At 26.4% G+C, this 24,053-nt stretch overlaps 1 protein-coding gene across 3 annotated transcripts; it reads right to left on the bottom strand.

Moving 5' to 3' along the window:
- Nucleotides 1-3,723: 3,723 nt before the first annotated feature.
- On the bottom strand, nucleotides 3,724-19,127 carry LOC112594944 (dedicator of cytokinesis protein 1). 3 transcript variants are annotated; one of them, XM_025339968.1, is made up of 33 exons: nucleotides 18,725-18,776; nucleotides 17,432-17,612; nucleotides 17,277-17,373; nucleotides 17,073-17,218; nucleotides 16,781-16,904; nucleotides 16,473-16,715; nucleotides 16,180-16,394; nucleotides 15,992-16,118; nucleotides 15,715-15,924; nucleotides 15,370-15,645; nucleotides 15,126-15,297; nucleotides 14,880-15,067; nucleotides 14,708-14,808; nucleotides 14,506-14,637; nucleotides 13,571-13,750; nucleotides 13,305-13,479; nucleotides 11,324-11,434; nucleotides 9,543-9,698; nucleotides 9,182-9,375; nucleotides 8,258-8,490; nucleotides 7,967-8,157; nucleotides 7,757-7,885; nucleotides 6,871-6,984; nucleotides 6,545-6,799; nucleotides 6,146-6,482; nucleotides 5,918-6,011; nucleotides 5,615-5,842; nucleotides 5,217-5,556; nucleotides 5,029-5,132; nucleotides 4,365-4,701; nucleotides 4,172-4,295; nucleotides 3,961-4,103; nucleotides 3,724-3,883 (listed from the first exon to the last, which is right to left on the bottom strand). In XM_025339968.1, exons 1-33 carry the CDS (start codon nucleotides 18,774-18,776, stop codon nucleotides 3,791-3,793), a joined length of 5,802 nt encoding a protein of 1,933 aa, XP_025195753.1. In that variant the 3' UTR covers nucleotides 3,724-3,790. The 3 variants fall into 3 exon arrangements, with proteins under 3 accessions (XP_025195753.1, XP_025195752.1, XP_025195754.1); XM_025339967.1 differs by having other exon boundaries at nucleotides 3,961-4,106; XM_025339969.1 differs by lacking the exon at nucleotides 11,324-11,434 and having other exon boundaries at nucleotides 3,961-4,106; nucleotides 18,725-19,127.
- Nucleotides 19,128-24,053: the final 4,926 nt, after the last annotated feature.

Below are 24,053 nucleotides of genomic sequence, written 5' to 3' on the forward strand. Positions count from 1 at the left end.
TTTTCAGCGGATAATTAAAAACGTGTAGACGGAATGTAGAACAAGGAAAAAAATTCTTACAAGTTTACTGACGTCATTTGTGTTTAATGAGATTGTTAAGGCTTTACTTAATAATAATACATTTATCTTATAAGTTGAGTTTAAATTAATATTAAAGCCCCTACAAAGTGCATCAAATTTTTATAAAAAACGACCTAAACGCCTAACAAAAACGTTAAGTAATTCGTCACTCGCAATACGTATGCGATCACCAACATTATTATAAAACTATTTACCGTAGTATAAGCATTAGCTGAAAATAAGTGCAATCTGTTTATTTTCAAAAAACTGGTAAAAAAAAAAAGAAATGGAATTTTCTAAGTATTTAGGTATCCTATTTTCCATTATTTTATGCGAAGAGGTCCCAAAACTCGTAATATTATTTTTGATGCTTCGTCAATTTATCATTCTTTGGGTGAAAGGTTAATAAAATAATGGAAAAACATACTGGTTATATTTTTATCTTTAAATTTGATGGTACGTCAATTATCTCTACATCTATCATTTAATGCATATTATATTGACCTAAGAATATAAAAGTTTTTTAAATTTTGTGAGAAATTACAAGTTACAAGATCCATTACTCTTTCTTTAGTGTACAGGTATAGTGACCATGTCGATATGCCTTGTTATATACAATATACGGTACATGTGGTAGATACCTGCAGGGACGGATTGGGTGAATATTTTAGACTTGAATTTTTTTTTCGCCAGGACAAACGATTTGGTCATAATTTTGTTAAAAAAAAAAAAAAAAACCATTATTATTTAGTAAATGTTTTCTACACTCAATACAGATAAAAATAAACATACTAAACGTATAACATATTTATAAATAACGCTAACAAATAAAATGAAACACGAGACTGACTACATTACAATATTGTTTTTGTTATCTCTGCGATAAGTGTGAACGTCTAAGCTGCGGTGTTATTATTTTTATAGTTTATTACAAGCATAAGAAGTAATAATTTTATAGTTTATAAATAAATCCCCCTAGACAGTCTCGTATACATTTGTATATAGTGTTTCGTACATCATAATATAAATAATTATAATTATTATAATATTTAAATAACTGTTAGCACAAAATGAAAAATAGCTTATCGATCATGAGTCGATTACTATGATTAATGATACTTAAAATCACCACGAGCAGATGAGCTATTTATCATTTATGCATTATAATATATACCTATACAATATTATATTTCCATGTTATTTCATACACAACATACACTATGTTTTTAATTCCCAAAATATTATAAGGCCATTTAATTTATTATTGTAACGGACCACTGGCATATTTTGTCCCGTTGTCCCGCCAGACCAGTGCACCCTTGAGTACCTACATACAATACAATATAGTTTAAACACGTACCTATTCGCTAGTGAGTTAGGTTACAACGATTGACATGTGGCTCCGAATTAGAATAGATAATATGTGACAAAGTGTCAATACTAGCATCCTTTTCAATATTCATTAATCATAGACTAAAATTATAAAATGCAGACCAAAATAGGTACCTATTCAATATTTTTTGTACCGGACAAGTTACCATTAAATATTAACTATATGCGTATACAATTACATTTTAAAACTTACTTTTAATAAAGGCCAATACGGGGATCTGATCAATTTCTTCTAATAATTTTACCTGGTATTCGACTGACAGACATCAGCTGCTTATGGATCCTCGTAGGAGTATCATCCATACGACCATACATTATAATTTTATAATATCAAACTTTTGGATTTCCATCAATTTTAGAAAAACGTTATATTCCACTATAATTTCATTTGTGCTATTGAAATAACATAATATTATGAATTAAATTTTCATAAATTAATTAATACAGTATCAACATCATGTTTAACGTTACGTTACACGGTTATACGCCACATAACCACTGGTTTAGTGTAGGCAAATCTAATGATATTTACTAAAATGAAAATTTGAATGAAATTACCATTTATTCAAGTAGAATCTAAACATCATGTTGTCCACCTCCGCACTATTCAAATTCCATGCTTGCACACGTGTCACGATTCACTTAAATAATATAATCTATTATGCGGTGTAACCGTGGTGTTGTTTGAAGTTATTAATACAATACTAACCAGCCCCGTTTAAGGGGTGAAGTGTTTCAGGTGTAAGTGAAAGCCTTCCCTGATGGTGTTTATCATTAAAATTTCGTTATTTCACAATATTCACATTAGATTGCTACTATCACCATAATAAATTGCTATATCTACGTTTTGAAGTGTAGTGTGTGTGTGTCTTAAGTCTTAAAATAAGTTATTGTTCTTCACATTCACGTTCACAGGTCATTTACAAAAATTCCCTATTAAGATTTTCAAAATTTGCATGAACATTTTTTTTTTTTGTGAGGCCTAAAAATAGATTTTTTGGAGGGAGAAAAGAGCTGGACACACTTCCATCCACCTTAGTTGCATTTGACTAGTAGACGGGTCCTACTAATTGCCAAAGAAGATGTCAGGAAGCAGACATGTACATACTGAAGGCTAAAACATTAATGTAAAATACTTTTATTATTAATAGGTATTATAAATAATGATATTTTATAGACAATAATAATAAATAATAATACCTATGATGACATAGTCTAATCAATCACACAATAATACTTAAAATATTTATTCCTTTGGTAAATCTGAATGACTGAACAATATTACATATACATAATATAATAGAGATGCAAATAATGTTCATGTCAATAAAAAAAAAAAAAAAAAAAAAAAATACTACACAAATACACAATATTAAGTATAAAATACACAAGCACACGACAAACACAAAAATAAAAATTCAGAAAGAAGTAAAAACAATAAACTTGTTATTACTTAAAGAATACAAAAATATATATGATTTTATATAAAAATATTAGTGATATATTATAAAAATATAACAACCATTGGATTTATTGTGAAATCTGTGTAAAATAATTGACATGCGCTCTGGTAATGTTTTTATGGTAACTGCATGTTTATTGACATAATTTTTTCATAAACAGGTTTTGAGCAACTCGAGTTCTGTTAACTTAAAATTACTATTAAAATATGTAAAAATATAAATACATACATAAATATATATTTATATTATATATGTTTACACTATACATATAATATATATGCATATATAAAAAAATACATATTACAAAAGAGGAGAGAAAAAGCAGTCTATAAAATCAAATAGTACATTTTGCAAACAATAATAAGACGAAGTTACTATTCTATATAATTTTCACTAACATAATATTATATAAATTTTTTTACTAACACACAAATATATGAATATAATAAATTAAAACACAAATAATATCTGTAAATGAGATTAAATAGTTTTTTTTTTTTTTTTAATACATAATATATTTATTGCACCAATAGGTCTCAATACAAAACAAAAAAGTTTCACTGATAAAAAAAAAAAAAAAAAAAAAAAAAAATGAAGCTGTACTGATATTAATATCAACTAATAAAACTTGATCGGTGAATAATCATTTATCAATTCTTCAATCAAAATCATATTATTTGTTTGGTATAAATATAACTGATTTAAATTAGTAATATAATATTATACATGTTATATGGTTATACTTATTAAATTCTATTAACTTAATTTAAAAATATCAGAAATAATAAAATTATTCTTCATAGGTCACAGCTTCATTTTTTTTTTTTTTTTATTATTATTATTTATGAAACAAAAATCAATAAATTAAACATTTTTTATACAGGAGCTTTCATTGGGGGTTTCTTGGGAGGAGGTGTTGGTGGTCTATTGTTTTCTTGTGAGTTAATTAATTGTAACGGCTGTTCTGACTAGACATGCAACAACAATAAAATATTTAGTAATTTACTTGTTCATATTGGGTATAGAATAAAACATAAACACTTACCATAATATTGTTATTTATAATAGGACTACAATAATCTGGCAAGCCCAAACTATCCTTGTCTGAAAGGTTTGAATAATCTGATTCTCTGGTTTTTGCAGGTAATGGTGGAGGAGTGTCATCATCACTTGCCGTTGAATCTGTTGCTACTAGTAAAAATAACAAACAACATTTAATGATAATAGTCTATTAGAATATTATAGTATTTACTTACCCAATGAATCTCTGTTAAGACTGTTCATGGATGGTAACTTTGAAAATTGATATTGACCACTATTAGGCCGACTTAAACGCCTCTCTTTTTCCATTTCTGAGCGCAGAGGCCTCTTAGGTGTCAACTATATTTTTAAGATAAGCAATTATTTATTTTCATTGCAAAATAATTAAGGAATTACTATTGTAATTACCTCTTGCCGTAATTCAATGACAGGTGTTGGAGAAGAAAATACACTAAGATTACTGTTTATAGAACTCAAAGACATATTATCAGCATCCGGCACTGCATACCATTGACTGTTGCTAGTAGAGCTGCTAGAAATGCTCACATCTCTATCATTTGTTGTTGCCATTTTTGATACAGTTCTATTTCGTCTTTTTTTTTCTTTTTTATCTTTTCTTGTGAGCGCCCCAATAGTTCCAAATTTATTCGAACTAGATACTAATACGGGTCCTGCAAAGATAGCCAAGCTGGAAGACAATGAAGTTGTTGACATGAGAGATTGTTTAGTTACACCATTTTGTCCTCTGAAAATGAAAGTAAACCAGAATTAATTTATTTTACTTAAATAAATGCAAATTACTCACTTTAGTGTCATAACTGAGTAAATAACTAAGGAGGGATAGGGAAGAGGCAAAATAATTTATTCGTCAAAATCAAAACCATAACTTTATGGTTTATTTTAACACAAGTCTTAGTTGTAACTCGTTGTATAGCTTAAAAACAAATCGTAGGTACCAAATTTTTTTACAATTGGCATATCTGGGAGGGGGTAAAATTATATTTTGACCTATTCCACACAAATTTCAAAGTATGTGCCTCCCTTATTACCCACAATTATACAATTGACTCACTCTGTAGATCCAATGCTAGAACCAGAATATCTTTTTTCGTTAAAACGACTTCCCGCAGTTGTATGTCTTCTCATTTTGATCACATCAAATTTAATATCACAAGTCTAAAACAAATAACAATGAATAAATACTCAACAATAATTAAAAATTGAATATATAAGATTTGTAATTTGTGTTAATAAATATACTTTTTTGCCATAATTTTCTTCAATGTGTGTTTTCATTTTTTCAAAACAGTCTTCAAAACGTGACTGCAAAGGAGTCAAAGACGGTGGAGCTCGTGCACTATGTACTTTTACACCAATATCTAATAATGGTATTTGAGAAGCAACTAAATCCTTTAATGTTTCGATAAATTGTTCATCTTCTTCGTGATTCATTAAATATTCAGATGTGAAAAATGCTTTTTCATATTTAGTCACACCACCCATCACAGCTGCATCCAGTATGCCATTCAATTTCATAGTCAGAGGATTCAATGGCAATGTTGAATCATTTCGATGAGCAATTATCAACTCTCTTAGATGCCTACAATAAAAAACAATAAATTTAATACTAATTGGAGAAATACTTTAACATTTATTACTTATTTGTTTCTTGCATAGTCTCAATTGCATTTTTAAGTGGACTTATTTCATATGTATCATAATGTTTAACTGGAAACCATCGTAGTATACCAGGTAATGAATACGTTGTATCTAAAACTGTGCGTTCAATCCATAGATTTGCAAATTCGTTATCATCATTTGAGTTTACCTTAGGATCTACGCGGTAAAATGGTCTTGAAAATTTAAATCTTTTCACATCATTCACTCTAAGAAATAAAAGAATACAAAAATATTTAATTATCAATTACATAATTACATTGTCAATTATTATAATAGTTTACCTGTAATGTCTAAGTATTTGCTGGCTAATCGGTTTTCTTAGTAAATGTTCTTTTCGTTCATCCATTACAGGTTCTACATTATTAATTTGAATATCTGAATTTATTACATAGTTAAAGAAATTTAAAAATATTGTATCATTCAAATATTAAATCAATGTTTATTGAACATATTAGTCATGATTATTAAACACAATTTCAATAAAAATGTTTTCATTTTTAAAAGGATACATTGATTAAAAGATTCAGTGATTTCTGATCCAGGTTTTGATAGTGTTTGCATTAAAGTAGCATTAGGAAATTGATTCAGTGTTCTGTTTGAGAAATCGCTTAGACGTTCATATTCTTTTCCTCTGTATACAAAAACTTTATTTTGTATGAATGAAGGAAAACCTTTGCCATAATATGCAACTCTAAAATACTCTGGTTCAGGTCTAAGCTGCTTCATTATATTATCATAGAAGTTTGACATACGTTGTAATAATGAACTTAGCTGTATATAGTCATAAGTTTCACTTTCACACTGTCTCACTAGTTCTTTACACATACATACAGCACATTCCCACATCTGAAAAATAGTATAATACATACAATTTCTATAAAATTATTTAAATTTAACAAGTATTTTACTTTTCCTTTGTCGAAATAATCAATGATGTCATGGTATAAAGCTTCCTTTAATTGTCTATGTGTGTCACATGTCGGGTATCTCAACGGAGACCGTAATAAAGGTGGCAATAAATCATTCGACCACGATAGTAATTCACTATGTAGTCTAAGAGTATATGCAGCTTCGGCAAAGTCATCACATTCTAAATGAAGAGAACACAGTTTGTTCACATACCTGATGTACATTTCTTGTCGTTTTATATCCATATAAAAATTCTAGACAAAAAAAAGTTATAGAACTTAAAATGTTGCGTTGCATTTTAATTAGGTTTTTATATATTTCTTACCAATAAGTTAACTGTACAGTTCATTCTATTTTCTTTGTTTTCATCATTTATAACAGCTCGATATTCTAGTAATCGTTCCAGTAGACCGGTAACTATTTTAACAAATCGATTACCCTGAAATTCAATAAAAACTATGTTTAAAAATGTTTTATTTTATTCCTTGGAGATTTATAAGATTTTTAAGTCTAAAAACATCAAGTATAATAAAATACCTATATAATTATACATATATACTTAAAAATGAGAAACTTTTAAAAAATCAAAATAACTACAAAAATAATAATATACTTGTTTTTATAGGTGTAGTGTTACATAACTAGTAAAGTATGCTGAGTGTATCACTTTTTATTTTATTTTTTATCAATAATCAATGTTATTTTCTCACTATACGTGTCTGTGCTTTAATTGAATAGTTATGCTTATGCATAATAAATATTATACTACTTAAATTATTCAACTTTAGCTTTATGACTAGAATAATATGAAACGAAAAAAAAACAATAAAAGAAATTGAAACTGTATTGTATTAATTTAGTTTGAAATTTGAAAAAATATTATATTAATAATTAGTTATAAATTATAGTAACTTTGTATCTAATGTGTCAAAAAAAAGAAAATAGTATTGGCACAATTGTTGTATTATTCAACAAAATAATAGGAATAAAATATTTATGTATCTGATGATAAATATTCTTGAAACTATATTTTTCGTACTAAAATGTAATAAGAAATATTTAATTTATTTTGTGTACTTAAAATTTTATGATTAATTAGAAAAGTTTACACAATTAATAATTGCCAGTACTTATAATAGCCCTGAAGCAAAATACTCTGCTTGTCTGCTTTCTAAAGTTTTTTAACTTTAAGGATTAAATATTTTAATTACTTGATCTCTCATGGTAGAATGATTTTCACACTTTCTTAACATTATAGATTCAAAAAGTTCTTTGAATTGTTCATCACCTTTACCACCTTCAACCAAGTGATCAAGTTTGGCAATCATTTCGTTTTCAAACTGTCAAATATAGTAAATTTGATAAGCCACATTACAATATTTACTATTTCAAATTTATAAGATTTAATAAAATAGACTTACGTCATTGAATTTAGCTTTGATGTTACTTGAGTCCCGTTTGTTTGTATGACCATCAAAACACGAATAAAACTCACATTGCATCATATCAAAGAATATAGGTATGGTGGCTTTACGTAATTCAACTTCAGGTGTTAATGTCATTTCTAGAAAGGAGCCCACCAGACTAGGGACAAAATTTACTTTGTATTGCCCTGTTAAACGATGAAAACAAAATTTAAAGCTGAAACTTAATCAAGAACCTGAAATGGCACAGTAACATAATATTACTGTAGTATTCTATGAAAGTCTTACCCAAGTTAAACCACATGCTCAGGATTTCAAATCCAGTTTCCCTGCGCATATCCTTGTACCGACTGATGATCCGCCAACGTTTATTGGATGAGAACTGTTCGAGCTGCAGTGATGGCTGCGTTAAAAACGTGACAGCACAGTGGAAGAAATTATTCCATGCTTGATGTTCGAAGTCTTTAAAGAAATAGTCACGAATCGTGTGTGAAAAGTATCTCAATGACTTCAATATTACACTGTGTAAAGAAATATTTAAATAAATATTAACTGTGAATTTTATGCAAGTAGCACAAATAAAAGAGTATAAAAAACCTGCAGTTTACAAAAATTTGAGAGGTGACATAAACAATTAATCAAGATTCAAGATTCTAAGGAGAAGGAAATTATTACTTAGTGGATCCAGTATATGATACTACAAACCAAAACTAAAATACTTTACTATTCAATATGTTATATTCTGTATACATACTATGCTCATAGATGTAACTAGACCAATATTTTTAGGGATACACAAAAGTTGAAGAACTCAGATCCATGGGGGGCCTTTGCCCTAATTTCAAATATATATTTATGTACTTATTGTACTTTATTTTAAAATTGATAATACAATTACAGATTAACAAAATAAAAAAACCAAAACTATTTAAAAATGATTTTTTTTTTTTTTTGAAAGCAAACTATATTAATTTTAAATTTGTTCATTTTTCAAAACTATTTGTTACATCCTTTAATATTTAATATAATAGCTGGGAACATAATAAGTACTTATTTTCTCAGTATACAGTATAGTATAAAATATTTAAATTAATTATAAAATTTACTTCAAAATAGTTCAATTTTAATGAAAAATATTTTTATTTTTGAAGTGCACAAGCCCCTGTGTACCCCTTTCACCTAGTTGCGCTAAAAAGTATAACAATGCCATACCTGTTCTGAAGCATTATCATCTCACACCAGTCTTTGGGAAACACTGGTCGTATGACAAGATCCTTGAAGACAAGCAGTATTTCCATTAAAAAATCTAATAGGTCAATTTTTGTAGGAAAATTTTTGATGTATATGTCAAAGTGTTCAGCGGTCATTTGGCGCAACGTTGATATCATGATAGACACGAGGTAGCCCTACAGCACAAAAATTCGAAATTATAATTATTTTAACAATGATATTTCTTGCCACTAATTACTCGTATATATAACTAATTGTTATTTGTTAATGATAATATTATTTCATTAAAACTATTAACACATCAAATATTTAAAAAAAAATCATCATGGTATTTACTACTTACCACTAATGTCCCTTCGCGGTTCATCGCAATGGTAGTTTGGATGACTGTACGCATGACAGTAAGCATAATTTCGGTGATATCACGAAATGTCGATCCCGTGTCAGCTACGTACAACAAATCCATTATGTCGCCTAACAGTTTTACACACATTTCGACCTATATACAATGAATACAGTAGTAAAAACAAATTAAAAATGTACAACAAATTAGTCAATTTTCATCAAATTAAATCGCCACATAGTATACAATACAATGTTAAGTTCATCAATACAAAATAACAATAGTAGACAACTTTGCTAAATAATAAAAATTCAAAAAAATTGTTCAATATGCATGAAAATAAAGATGAATAGACATAAAGCAAATATTTATGCTATATTATAATATTTGCATATTTATACGAGAAATAAAACTAAGAACTTCATCTAAAAAAAAAAATTACTTAAATCATAAATGAAAATAATATACAAAAAAAGTTGGAATTTTGACAAATAATATTTTTGTAACCATAAATGTAAACAATAAAAGAATAAATATTTAGACAATGAAATATAGATAAAATATAAAATAAAAATGCTAACTAAAATGTACTTTAAGTTTTTGTAAGTATATTTTTATTTGGTTTGATTTGTTTTTTTAGGAATTCAATACCAACTGTTTTATAGTAAAATAATAAACTTTATCAAAATTCTAACTTTAAATAAATATCAAAAAAATTATGTCTATATATTTTTAACATTTTTATACAAATATAAAATAATTTAAGTGAGATTTTGTATTCAATTTTTAAGATATTTGACTAGACGAATAATTTTCAATAAAAAGTTATAGGGAAAAAAACTAAAAAGTATTGAAAATTTGTTACAGCTATACATAGATCAAAAAGTTTTAAAATTTTTTTTGTATATAAGTTTAAATACTTACAAAGATACCATATAAAAAATGATTATATAAATATTTGTTGGAACTATTTATGATTATTTATTTTTGAATTAAATAAAAAAAATTGATTTTATCAAAAACTATAGTTTAGCGTACAAATTCCATTATTAATAATTATGAAAAAAATTACTGAGAATTTTTTATTTTGATCTCTCTTAAGTCTCTATCTAATATTTTGCTTTACAAAATCGATCAGGAAGTAGAAAATCAAAGCATTTTATCAACTAATTATCGTGTTTATACAAACATACAAAAATACACTGTAAAATCAATACATTTATTGCCCAGAATCTAAAATAAAAACGTAAAAAAAATCAATCTAAAGTTAACTTTGTGACAAATTCAAATATATTTTTAGAAATTTTGTCAGTTATATATGCTATTTAATATAATATTATCTAAATGTTGATACTTTTAAACAAAAACTAAAATAATTAATATTCATATATCACAATATTGATTATAGACATGTACATTTCACGCAAACAATTATCACTACAAAAACACTTATATGATAAGCAAAACACTTAAAAAATTTCCTATATATATTTTATTTCTTAAAGTGTCTGTATTGAATTATTCTCAATATTTTAATTCAGTACCGATACATTTGAGTTACATGGACTATTAATGACTATTTTTTTTTATAAATTACCACAACTCATATAGAAATTTATTTTTAACTGTTATATTATGTTACTCTGAAAAAATATGTTGTTAATATAATTTACTGGTGACATAAGACTAATTAAAAATAAATCTAGTTTAAGGTTTTAATTTTTAAAGTAAAAACCAAGTGTTATTTATTGTGTATAAATACATAATTATAATTAACATACTTGATCACTCATATCAGGAGAATCTAGTAACTTGCGGCCATTTTCTCCCAGCACTTTGGCAATTTTTGCTACTGATTTTGTTTTGTTTCGAAACTCGATGCTAGTTTTCGCCTGGTGGAGTTAATAAATACTACTACTAAATATCACCTAACGAATATTTTTTTTTCTTTTTCTAATAAGTACCTTATTACCTTATATTGATATCAAGTTTAAAAATAACAGAAGTCCAACAATTATTTCAATATAAAATGAACTAATGGTTTATGACTAACAATAAAAAATGACGACAATTAAATTACATAAAATGTAATTAATTCAATTTTTTTTATAATAATTATTTTACTATTGTAATTATAAAAAAATAAATGCATTATTTAATGGTGTATGATATAAAATAGCATTAACATTTTATGAAAGATGATTTAATTAAATACTCTAAGATAAATACATATAATGATGTTTTGTTTAATTAAATACATTTAATTATTTTTTATCAATAATAATTTATTAAAATAAATATTTTAAATTAAAATCATACTAAAGCACTTAAACATAAAATAAACAAACGATAAATTAAAATAAATATCCTATGTAGTCAATTTAAAATGTTAAATTAACACTAATAATTCTAATATGTAACTTTTAAATAATGCATTTATTTTTAAATATTACTCAAACATAACAATACTCAAAAAAATTTTCTTACACAGATACTTTACAGATTTGTAAAAAAAATCTGTTGAGTCAATTTATTTGTTACTTAAAACCAAGCAAATATTATTAGTCATTACTCATTACTCATTAGTTATAACTATTATAGAAATATTAGTATATCAAATAATCAAATGTATTAATTTTTGTTTTTAAATCCCAAGACATACATGCACTATTTATATTATAAGTTGGTTTTTAATATAAAATTGTATACAAGCCATTCAAGTATTTTGTTTTTATTAATTATAAGTTACAACATTAAAATTAGTCAATGACATTCAAAGTCTAATAACTTATAATAATAATATTTATTTTTTTAAAGTTATATTAAACTTAATATTATAACTTTAATAATGAAAATAAAATATAATTCTAATAAATAAAATTAATTTCATTAAATAAATAGGTAAATAAGTACAAATTATCATCCAATACCCAAATACATTAATCAATTTTAGAATAAAAAGAAGTATTTAAAATTGTATTGAAGAAATAGCAAAAGATGATAGAACTTTTTTTTCATAAATTATCAAGATAATAAACTTTTAAGATAAAAAAATATAGATTTGGTACTTATATGAACAATTTTAACCACATTTAGTATTAGTATTTGCAACATTTAAACAATAGAAATTGATAAATTTTATTTCAATAAAAGCACAAAACAAATCAAGATTGCCAATGTGCTGCGAGTGGTAGGCCAACAAGCAACCACGAGGTAAACTCTCATAAACACTGAAATATGTTAAAATATGTATACAATTATATTATGTTAACATACACTTTTAGTTATACACAATTCATTCCATTTTGTTTTTATACACATAAAAAATAACGCCATTTGGTTAGAACAAAAATTAATGTAAAATATACATTATATACACAGTGTCTAGAAAGTGTTAAAATATTTTTTTAGCATTTGTCCAAAATATTGATTTGTTTTAAAACAGTCTAGACACTATATATATGAGTATGCAACAATATATATTGTTGGTTAAAATATAATGAATATTCTGTCCCACAATTGGTATTTAAAACACAAGCATGCATGTTGCAAAAATCAAGATGCAACAAAATAATAATGGAATGTGATCAAATATTTTCATCCAACCAATAATTACTTAAATTATTAATTTAAATAAAATATTTCATGACAAAAAAATAAATTGTAAATAGTAAAACGTTAGTAGAATTATATTATAGTTGGATAAAAAAATTGAGTACATTAAAATTAAATGTAATATCCAGTTTTAAATGGGATACATACCTCATCAGATGACTCTAAAAGCTCTTTAATTCTAGCAAGAATAGATGGAAGTAATATGGCACGGCAATCTGAGTTTAAAAAAAGTTGGCTATGAACTATATCACTCATGGTAATCAACTTTTGTTTTACTAATCTGGATGGAGGTAAGTTACCAATGAGTTCCACCAGTAATGTACTTTAACAGAAAATTTGAAATGAGCAGATAAGCGATAACATACTAACCTCGCTAACATTGATTTTCAACAATAAATAATATGATTATATACCTTAATTGTGTAGTACTAAAGACAGTCATTATGTCAGGAATAGAATAGGGAATATATTTAAGACATGCACCTTGTAAAAATAATGTTGAATCTGAATTACTACACATTAAATTGGATATCAACTTCAACATTTCATACATGGACATTTCAAAAGTTTGTTGTCCTTTGCCTTCATATAATCTATTTAAATATAAATAATAAATACATAACATATTATATTAATTATATTGACAATTAACTAATACAACATAATTACAATTATAAGCAAAAATAGATAGCTATCATACATTTTTGATATTGGAAGTAAATGTAGCATGGCACAAAATTTAAGATATTTAATAAAATATAAATAAATAAAAATTTCTTTACAAATGCAGTATGAAAGACTAATGATTATAATGAAATATTTTAGACAGGGGTATGACCTGTTTGTAGGTGTGGCTATAATGATCATATATATTATGTTTCTGTCATTTAATGTGTGAAATTAGTCTATACTTTCAAAGCAAATGTTCAGTATATTTTTTTAATTAATAAATTATAGTAATGTTGTTTTTTTTCATGATTCTAGCAACCTATTTTGGTTGTTTTAATTTTTTTAGAAATTGGTTAAAATTATTAATGAAGTAATACATTTGACAATTGTTCCATCCAATCATTTAATACTAAAAGCAACAATAACCCTTGGTTAATAATTTTATCTTTAAACTATTAGTTTGAAGATCAGTTCATTTTTCCTCTTTCTACAACATGTTTTAAAAATTAATTTACTGACATATTTTTGTCACCAGTCATTAAACATGTTACTTTTATGAAAGTCTAATGTTTAGATTTATTATCATGCAAGTATGAAAAAATACTAATGAATGTATCTATTATCGTTCTTATACAAAATTAAAAATTAAAAATATATTAATAATAATAAAAACACTTACTGAGAAAACAAAAAACGGGATCTAGCAATAAACTTCATGATATACTTGAATGATTTCATTATTTTTAATAAAAGATCTTTGTCAGTTTGATCCAAGTTACTTAAATGAAACTTTAAAACTACTATCAATTTACTAAAACATAGAAAAATTATATTTACTGTAAAATAATTTATTCTCAAATACATTTTAAATTATAACTTACTTATAGGCCAGTGTTGCAGAAAAGCTTTCTTTAATATATAAATCAAGAACTGGTTGGAAGTGCTGATATTTTCTATCAGAAACTAATCCAATAATATATAACTAAATATACAATAAAATGTATGAATAATGGAATTAATAAAATAAATTGAAGTTTAAATATATTTACTAACCAAACAATCAAAAACCATATTATCAAAGAGATCAGAATCAGAATTATGCATGAGAATATTAAATAATGCATCTAAAACGTCTTGTAAGAACTTAACTACTTCTTCGCCATCAACTATCATTAAAGCAGATAAACTTGTACGTAATTTATCAGGGTGACTTGTCCAATTTAACAAACCCAAGAGATCAACTAAAAAAAAAAAAAAACTATTACATATAATATACATATAAATATTTTACTAATATACCATTTTGTGTTAGTTTTGTTGAGCAAATATTTGACTGTATTACAAATATATCTTTATTAGCCAAGGTTAGTCCAGGTACAGATATATGATTATTTGTATCGGTTAATTCATTTTTCCTTGAAGCAAGACTTAAATACGATATATCCATATAATCAAATTTTTTATGATCGATCTGTAATACAATGTATTGTATTTTACATAAAATAATCAGTTTTTAGAAAAATACAAATTGTATATAGCATACTTTGTACACCAATAGTTCATGTGACGTGTCTCTCAAAGTAGTTCCATTATCTTGCATTAATTTAACAAATGACAGTGCAAATGGCTTTTCATTTTTATCTTTAGTTTCATTAGATGATCTATGTTTGAACATGAACTTCAAATGACTTCCTTTAAAATCCTCTATAGGTATGGCTAATTTTACAATTTCATACCAGCGAGGTTTATCTTCATGATAATAAACAACAGAATTAAAATCTGAAAGTGGTTCAGAGTCACCACCTAACATGATTACACCCTGAAATAAACATTAAAGACATTACATATTTATTATTTATATCATAAATCAGAAACAATCATAACTTACTAGTAATTTAACACCTTTTTCATTACACGCAGTGACAGTAACTTGGATATTTTTGTCCGATGAAGACAAACTTCCTCTCGAGAACTCCCCATTTACCAACATTAAGTAGAGATCATTTCTTACATCGCCAGGTAATATAACTTCTGGAAAGCCCATTTTTCTCACCAAGGCAACATTACCAAGTACTAAATGTGGACATTCTTCACGCACCTATCAATTAAATAAAACATTGATAAAATTAAAAAAAAAAAAAATAGTAGGATAATTATTAAAATACCTGTTTAATATCCCCATGAAGCAATTTAAAACTGACATACAGTCCTTGGCCTTTGTGTTCTTTATGAGAATAGTCTCTGAGATTTAAATACCTTTTTAGGGTATTTTCCAGGTTATCCTTTTCACATCTAATTAAAAAAATTAATTTAACTAAAAATATAGTTAGAAATTAAATCAAAATATACTTACGGTAAAAATGGCATAAAATGATGCTTGTCTTCATCACTCTCTAATTTTTGAGTAAAATACAAAGTCAGATCCATAGCAGCAACACCCCAAGGTCTACGAATTTGTGTTGTAGCCAAACTCTTTTTATTATTACTATCACTATCCATACCACCAATTCTTATTATATAACATACTAAATATACTTTTTCTCGAGTTAGATCCCTGGTTCCTAAGTCCTAAAAATTAGATGATGAAAATTGTAAATATTTTTAGACATGAAAAAATGAATTATACAATTTTTTTTAGAATATTACTGTGAATAAAGCTCTGAAATTATGAAAAATATCAGTCTGAGACCATCCTTGGTCCATTTTATTGGTTGCCCATCGTATAGCGAAATTTTCAGAAAATGATTTACCACTCTTAGCATCATATAACGTTAATAGCAGTTCAGCATCATCCATCATTTTACACATAAAATTGTGTACAGATAAATACACTGTGTAGTTATATAAATAATTGATTTGTTGAATTGACTTTTTATATACACCAGCAGTCTATAAAAATAAATATGATAATATTTAAAAACATCCTGGGTACATTAAATTAACACAAAATTTACGTGAGAATTTTGGATGCGCTCAGTGGCAATTTCATGGTGTTTGTATAGTTGGATGGTTGGCGTATGTAATGGATTTAAAATATTACCCTGTTCATCCCTGACTACCATATCTAGACCTAATAATCTAAAAAAAAAAAAAAAAAATATTATTAATTTTCATATTAATAATTCAAAATATAAGCTAAGTCATTTCAACAAAAATTACATCACAGATGAGTCATTAGTTGAATAATAATTGTGATATTTTAAACAATTTAAAAACATATTTTTTTTATAACTAAAATTGATTTACTTGTTTCCAATATCTATGGTAGATGTAGCTAGTCTTTGTACTTCTTTAAGCTCATCTACTGGAAGTGTACCAGATAATATTTTACTTCTAAAATTTATTAATTCGTACATTTTATTTTTTATATTTTTAAAATTTGAGTTGTGAGACTGAAAAAAAAATATAAATATATATACATGTGCACATTTACAAATAATTTGATCTTACTATGTATAATTGTTTCCATATGGCACCCCATTCTCGTATAACGCTGGTTAATTCATGTACAATTTGTGGTTGTTTTAAAACTGTCAACTCAGCTGGCCTAATAAAGATACAAATTGATTAATCACTTAACAATTAGTTTTAAAAATCAAACAAACCCAAATTTTTCAACGACATTATCCATGATATGAACAAATTTTTTAGGAAATATTCCGTGGGTTGATTTATTCTTAAAAGTAAACCCGTAATACCATTCAGCACTTTCTTCCAGAACGTGAACACATTCACCCGCCAACAGTTTGATACGATGTGGTCCACTTTGAAGATAGTTATGAATGGCTATAAATCAAAACAAATTCAGGTCACAAATTAATAAATTATACTAATAAACGAAATAGAATATAAAACAGTATAGCTTGTCCCCTTTTGCAGTTATGGTATTGTTTTAAAACACTCAATTAGAAATACTGGATGTCATTGAAATTTGCTAACAAGCTCATCCTGTATCTGTATAGGAGGTAATGATGGGAGTAACAATATATTTTTGTATACTTGATGGCTAACACATTTAACATAATTACAAACAGTTTTATAATGAGATAAGAGAACATAATTAACAATTCATTTCATTAACATTGTTCAAGAATTTTATACTAAAATTCTATTTTGTAAAATGAGGAAAAAAAAATTAATTTGTGATATTAATTGGTAAATTAATTGTGAATTTAATACTTAAATAAATGATTGGATTGATACATTAGTCATTAATTTAACCAAAATGAATGACTCATCTCGGTAAATTTAATTCTTATAACTCTATCTACCACAATTCATATGAAAATTGAATGCTAACTACTAAGTAGTATTTTTCTATCAATTAGTTACTTAGATACTACATTGTTCATACAAAATTATTAACCTAACACTAAGCACTTTTAAGTTATTTTTATTATTTTGTAATTTGGACATATTATTTGCAAGTAAAAATACTTTGAATGGTTTATAATTTATTTAAAAATAAGACAAATACTTTATATAAATATACAATAAGTATAAAACTACTTAATTATTTTTATTAAAATTAGTGATATTCAATAGATAGGTCTACCCATCTAATACATAATTATTTTTTATATAAACCTAATACATGGACAAATTATAATACACTGGGTATTTATATTTCATACGAAATAAAATCATCATAATGACATATAATATAAATCCTCAGTACCAAATAACAATCGCTAGTGCGTCACACACAAAGAAAGAGATGTAGCAAACATTTACAACTGAATCAGTACATCAGAATAAGCAAGACTCGTGATCGAAAGACATTAACTAAAACATTGCACGGACATAAAAAACAAACGACCTGGTTTATAGTTTCCAAACGTTGAAAACAATACACCTATTCGATCCATGAAATACAACCGTTCAAGCCAAGGACTCACCGATTCCATATCTCTTTCGGTCGCTGACATGGGTCCAATTTTCTTCAGTCATGTCATCAAACCGTCATCTGTCGATTCGTTGGGGCGATATTGCAAGGGTATAAGCGCACATGTATCCGCAGAGTGGACACGGTGTCAATGTCTCGATGACACCTTTAGAACAGTAAACAGGATTCGGCGAATAGGCGGGCCGATCGCCGCCGCCACCACCACAGGTGCCCGACGGAAATGGAAAAAAATAAACGGACGAATAGAGACTATATAGACGTGAAAACTTCCCTTCGGCAAACGGTTTAGCAGAAGAATTTGAATATCGCAGGTGCCGAAAACCGACGGACAGCAGTTCGAAGTACTGAAGTCGAATTTTACTATTATAGGCTTGAAATCATTTTGTTTACGTTATCAGCAGCACGGCGGCGGCGACGTGCCCCTCCAGGCTCACCAGTTGCCACAAAATATTGAAACCACTACGACTATGGCACGACGGGGACATTTGAATAATAATTCGATAACAGAATGATAATAGTGTTGTTCTGCGACTACGGTATATACGTAGAGAGCTGATAAGGAAACAAGCAATAGAAAAAAAGATTATAATGCCGTCATCGGCGTCATCCGAAAAGTCCGGAGGAAAACCGTTCGGTTAAACTGTCACCGGATGCGCCTAGATCGTTTGAGTAGCTAGTGAGTACTGAATGTCTGAATATGAAAAAAAAAAAAATAGTTAGCCATAACTACAATACTAACGAGCATAATATAGGTAATAAATTATTTATTATTTATTATAACTTATAGCTTATGTATACGCGTCATGATCACATAGGAGATAGGAATTATAGTATCTATTTTAAATTTTTGATGACGATCGCCATCACATACATTTCCCATTTTCGTAAGTGACAAATGGCAATATTACTAATTTTGACCATAGTCTTCGGACATATAAATATTGTTCTTCGTAATAATATTATCTCGATGCTTCAAACAAATTCAACACTGACCGTTTTTAAAGAGTCAAATAATTCCACATATCACATATGATATTTTCCAAGTGTGGGTGTCGTATAAATATGTAAAGCAAGAAGTAGGTAAATTATTGTTAGCAAGGGCGTTATCGAAGTTTAAAAAAAATAATGGAGCACTCCTGAATTTTGCAGCACACGTATTAGTTCTCACAGACAGTAGCGCCGAATTTCCAAAAACGAATTCGAGTCTCAGACCAAATCAAAATACGACGACCACGAGTCTCTTTCACGTGGCTACGAGTCTGCATTTTTACTTTGTATAAAAAAACAATTAAAAAGTTTAATTTTTTTAAAGAATATATTGATTGAATACATAATATTGAATGCATTTATATTTATAATCATCGACAGTCGATACAAATTGGTTACATATTTAATTTGAGCATTGAGTAACATACGAAATACCAATGCAGCTATATAAAATGAAAATATTAGTAATTTAGTAACGCATTTAGTGTTGGGTGCTTATTCTACTAGAAGTAGTACTTTAAATATACTGAGCACCAGAGTACCAGTCATTTAGAGAGGAGAGCACAAATCAGTGACATACTACCGCAAAGGTTGGGTGTGTAGGTAGTTGACGGATAAATAGGTGTGTGTATAAAAAATATATTTTTGTATCGGGAGAAGGGGGTTTAAAGTTGTAGTTAGTTATATAACAAAAGTTGATTGACACTAACTTGACCTTAACTCTGTAAAAATATTCTTTATCATTTTTCTGAAATTTCGTGAAAGCCGAAAGAAAACATGTAGTTCTCGTTAAACCCCTAAAACTCCATTTTATTACACGCCTGTTGAAGACATGAAGTATCTAGGTAGTGTTTTTTAAAAAAAAAACCATGAGAATTATAATATATGTAGTAATAGGTACGTTACACATGAATTTACTAGACCGATTTGAAATTGCGCTAAAAATGTACTCTTAATTTTTCATCCATTATAATTTATCAATTATTTTTTAAATTAGTAAATAATAATAGCTGGCAATTTTTAAAATAAAATATGTACATTATGACTTTTATACCAAAATTTTCAAAATGTATACTTAAAATGTAAAGTATTTATCACAAGGCACAAATGTTGTAAATTGTATTTCGTTACTCACATATGACAAAATTATATTAACTTTATAAAAATGCTTTAACTCGGCGGAGCCTCGTGCTCTGCTGACTGCATATAATAAAACTTGACTTACTTAATGCTTATAATATTATATTAACTATAATAAAGTTGAAAAACAATATTAATTATATATTACCACATTTCACAAGTATTGAAGTATACAAATTATAATACGTTAACCAACAGGCAACAAAGAACTTACAACAATTATTAATATAGTCTATGAGAAATGCATACAAATTCAAGAAAATAACAAATTCTAATATAAATTCTCAAATTTGAGAATGGTTATACTTACTTCCGTCTACGAACAATTGGTTAATAATTATTGATTTATAATAACATTAATAACAGTCTAGTTATTTTAAATTATTTTATTTTGATATATATTTTTAAAAATAAACGATTGAAAATTCAGGTACGATTGTACGAAGAATATGTATTATATTAATATTATATAGGTATTAACTTTTACCTGCATAATGTGTGTCATACCCACACACTCATAGAAATGTATAATTATAATTAAACGTTTACTTTACACATATCTATACATATTATAAATGTACAAGTATAACGAGTTAAAAATAAACATAATTTATTTTATCGATATCTGATACTGAATATCTTAGATAATGGTTTGATAATTGGTTTTTAAAATATTTTTTTATAGTTAGCTAATAATATTATGTACTAAATAATAAATTTCATCTGAGAAATGAAAATTACAAAAATAATAAAAATTTTTGTTTTTATCACCGAAAATTATAAAAGGTATGTGATAGGCTATACGACCGTATACTTCCGTATCATTGTAGATTTAGAGAGTAGGTATATGCTAAAATAAAAACTAGAGAACTAAGTATAAGCTGTATACCCCCCCCTTAATCTATCACTGGTTTAAGGTAAATAAAGCAAAAGATTCTTTCAACAAACATAAAAAATTTTAAAATGTAAACAATACGTTTGGGAAAAAGCTAACATATACTAATCAATAGTAGTATTTAAAAATGTATTAATGTAATAATGTATATTGTATAATAATAATATTTTACCTACCTAACAAATAAATTAAAAATTAAAGCTAAACAATTAGATGCTATTTACATTTTTTTTTTTTTTAATTTGTAAAAGTGTATTTTTATTTTAAATCATGAAATGTATTAGAAATACATTTATTGTCTCTAAATTTTGTTTACTAGGGACTGGGGTCATAGAGGAACACCAAAAATACTTTAATTCAACGATGTACATGGCACAACATGACTATTAATTATTATATTTTTTTCTAAAAGTATCAATATTTAGTTTATTTTAATTAACTTATTTATTCGATAAAATTTTTGAAAATATTTTAGAATTCGTTATGATTTATGATTTATGATTTATGAAGTTAACTTAAAAATGACTTACATAATTTAGTGTACCTAATATTAAGTACATTTTAAAGATATACAATATGTTCAAAATTTAAAAATCAAATTATAAAGAACTTTTAAGAGTTTAAATTTTAAAACAGTGGAAAATTATTTTTCAATTTAACTTAATAACGAATTCAATTATCTTTTCGGAAACACAGCTGTGATCAGAGGGGACATCTTATTTGCACGGCTGCATGTGTTGTTTTCATCTAAATAATATATGAGCATGGTTAATTTTACATTAAGAAGAATCCATTTTACTCAGTATTCTTTTAATATTTAAGCGAATTAATAAATTATTCAATTTAAAACTAATAACATCATCTTAGGTAACTCGTAGGTTTTTTTTTGGTTCAATGACTAATTTTTAAAACTTACTTCAAAATTAAAATACTAATGAATCATCAAATAACCGATGAGGTGCCATAAATAATATTTTTACCTTTAAATTTTATAGTAGGTTAATTCACTAAAAATTATAGAGTAAAATGGATTCTTTTTTTTTCTTTTTATTACTACACGTTATATACAATCTGTGCCCTGGGGTACAATAAGAATATTTGCTACAGAATGAAGAACATAAAAAAATAAATAAATATTAAGGAAGAAGCCAACCAGTGACGACACTACCTGTTGATTACTTATTTAAAATGGGTTCTTAACGTAAAATTTGCTTTGTTGCCTCTACGTTTGCAAGATGCGAGTCATAACATGCGGATACCGGGATACGTCGTAGTTATAAACAACGTTACGACACAGACTTGATTTTTAACGGCTTACTAGACGGCCTTCAGACAAGGATATTTGCATAGTAATAAAAATTGTGCACGCGAACGGTTTTTAATTCACCAATTACACGTAACACGGTTTTGTTTTTACCGCACACGGTTAGAAAGAGAGAGACAACAAAAACATTTACCTATCTATTAGCTATTAGGAAATGATGTATTTATCGTGTTAGTTCAAGATACATCATGGTATGTGCATACTGTGTAAATATTATGTGTTGACTACGGATCCATTAAACGGGGTAATGATAAAACCTAAATGTGTAATTTTACAGAGTACATAAATTTTTTTATATTTTAAGCGGGCAACATTATTATTGCGCAAATTTTTTTTTCAAGCTGTTATATATTTTGTAATCACATCACACACATTTAATATAGTCTATCGTAATTTGTATTAGTGATAAAATACAATACGGGCATAATGATTATGCCAATGAAATTGTTTAACTGAAACACATGTGGGGAATGGGACAATGGTAGGATGAAATAAACGTAATTTTCAAACAAAATAATGTATATACTTTATTACAATTTTTAATTATTATAAGTTTAGTAATTACACCACAACAGTTATGTGTCATAATATAAAACGTTGGAACATATTAATATTGTTGTCGTGTAATGTATTTGTTAAACTCGATACGCAGTCATAATGAAATTTTGAGTTGTACGAACAAAAATAAGATATTATCTATTATAATATAAATTATTTATGTATGTAAAAAAAAATATATATAATAATAAAATAATGTCAAGTTTGATCTTTCTCTTTAATCAAAAACTAATATAATTATTATGTTAAGCTTCTTGCAATAACAGTGGTTTTGACAGAAATTGAATTATAATTACAATACATTAGACTTAATTTTAAATTGAGTATTTATTATGTTACATAAATAACTTACTCTAATGAAAATATCTTCTAACAGAAATAAAACAATAAATAAAAAAAATGATAATATATATAATA

Source organism: Melanaphis sacchari, unplaced genomic scaffold (assembly GCF_002803265.2).
Source record: "Melanaphis sacchari strain LSU unplaced genomic scaffold, SCAv2.0 Contig24_pilon_pilon, whole genome shotgun sequence".
In the NCBI taxonomy this organism is placed as follows: Eukaryota; Metazoa; Arthropoda; class Insecta; order Hemiptera; family Aphididae; genus Melanaphis; species Melanaphis sacchari.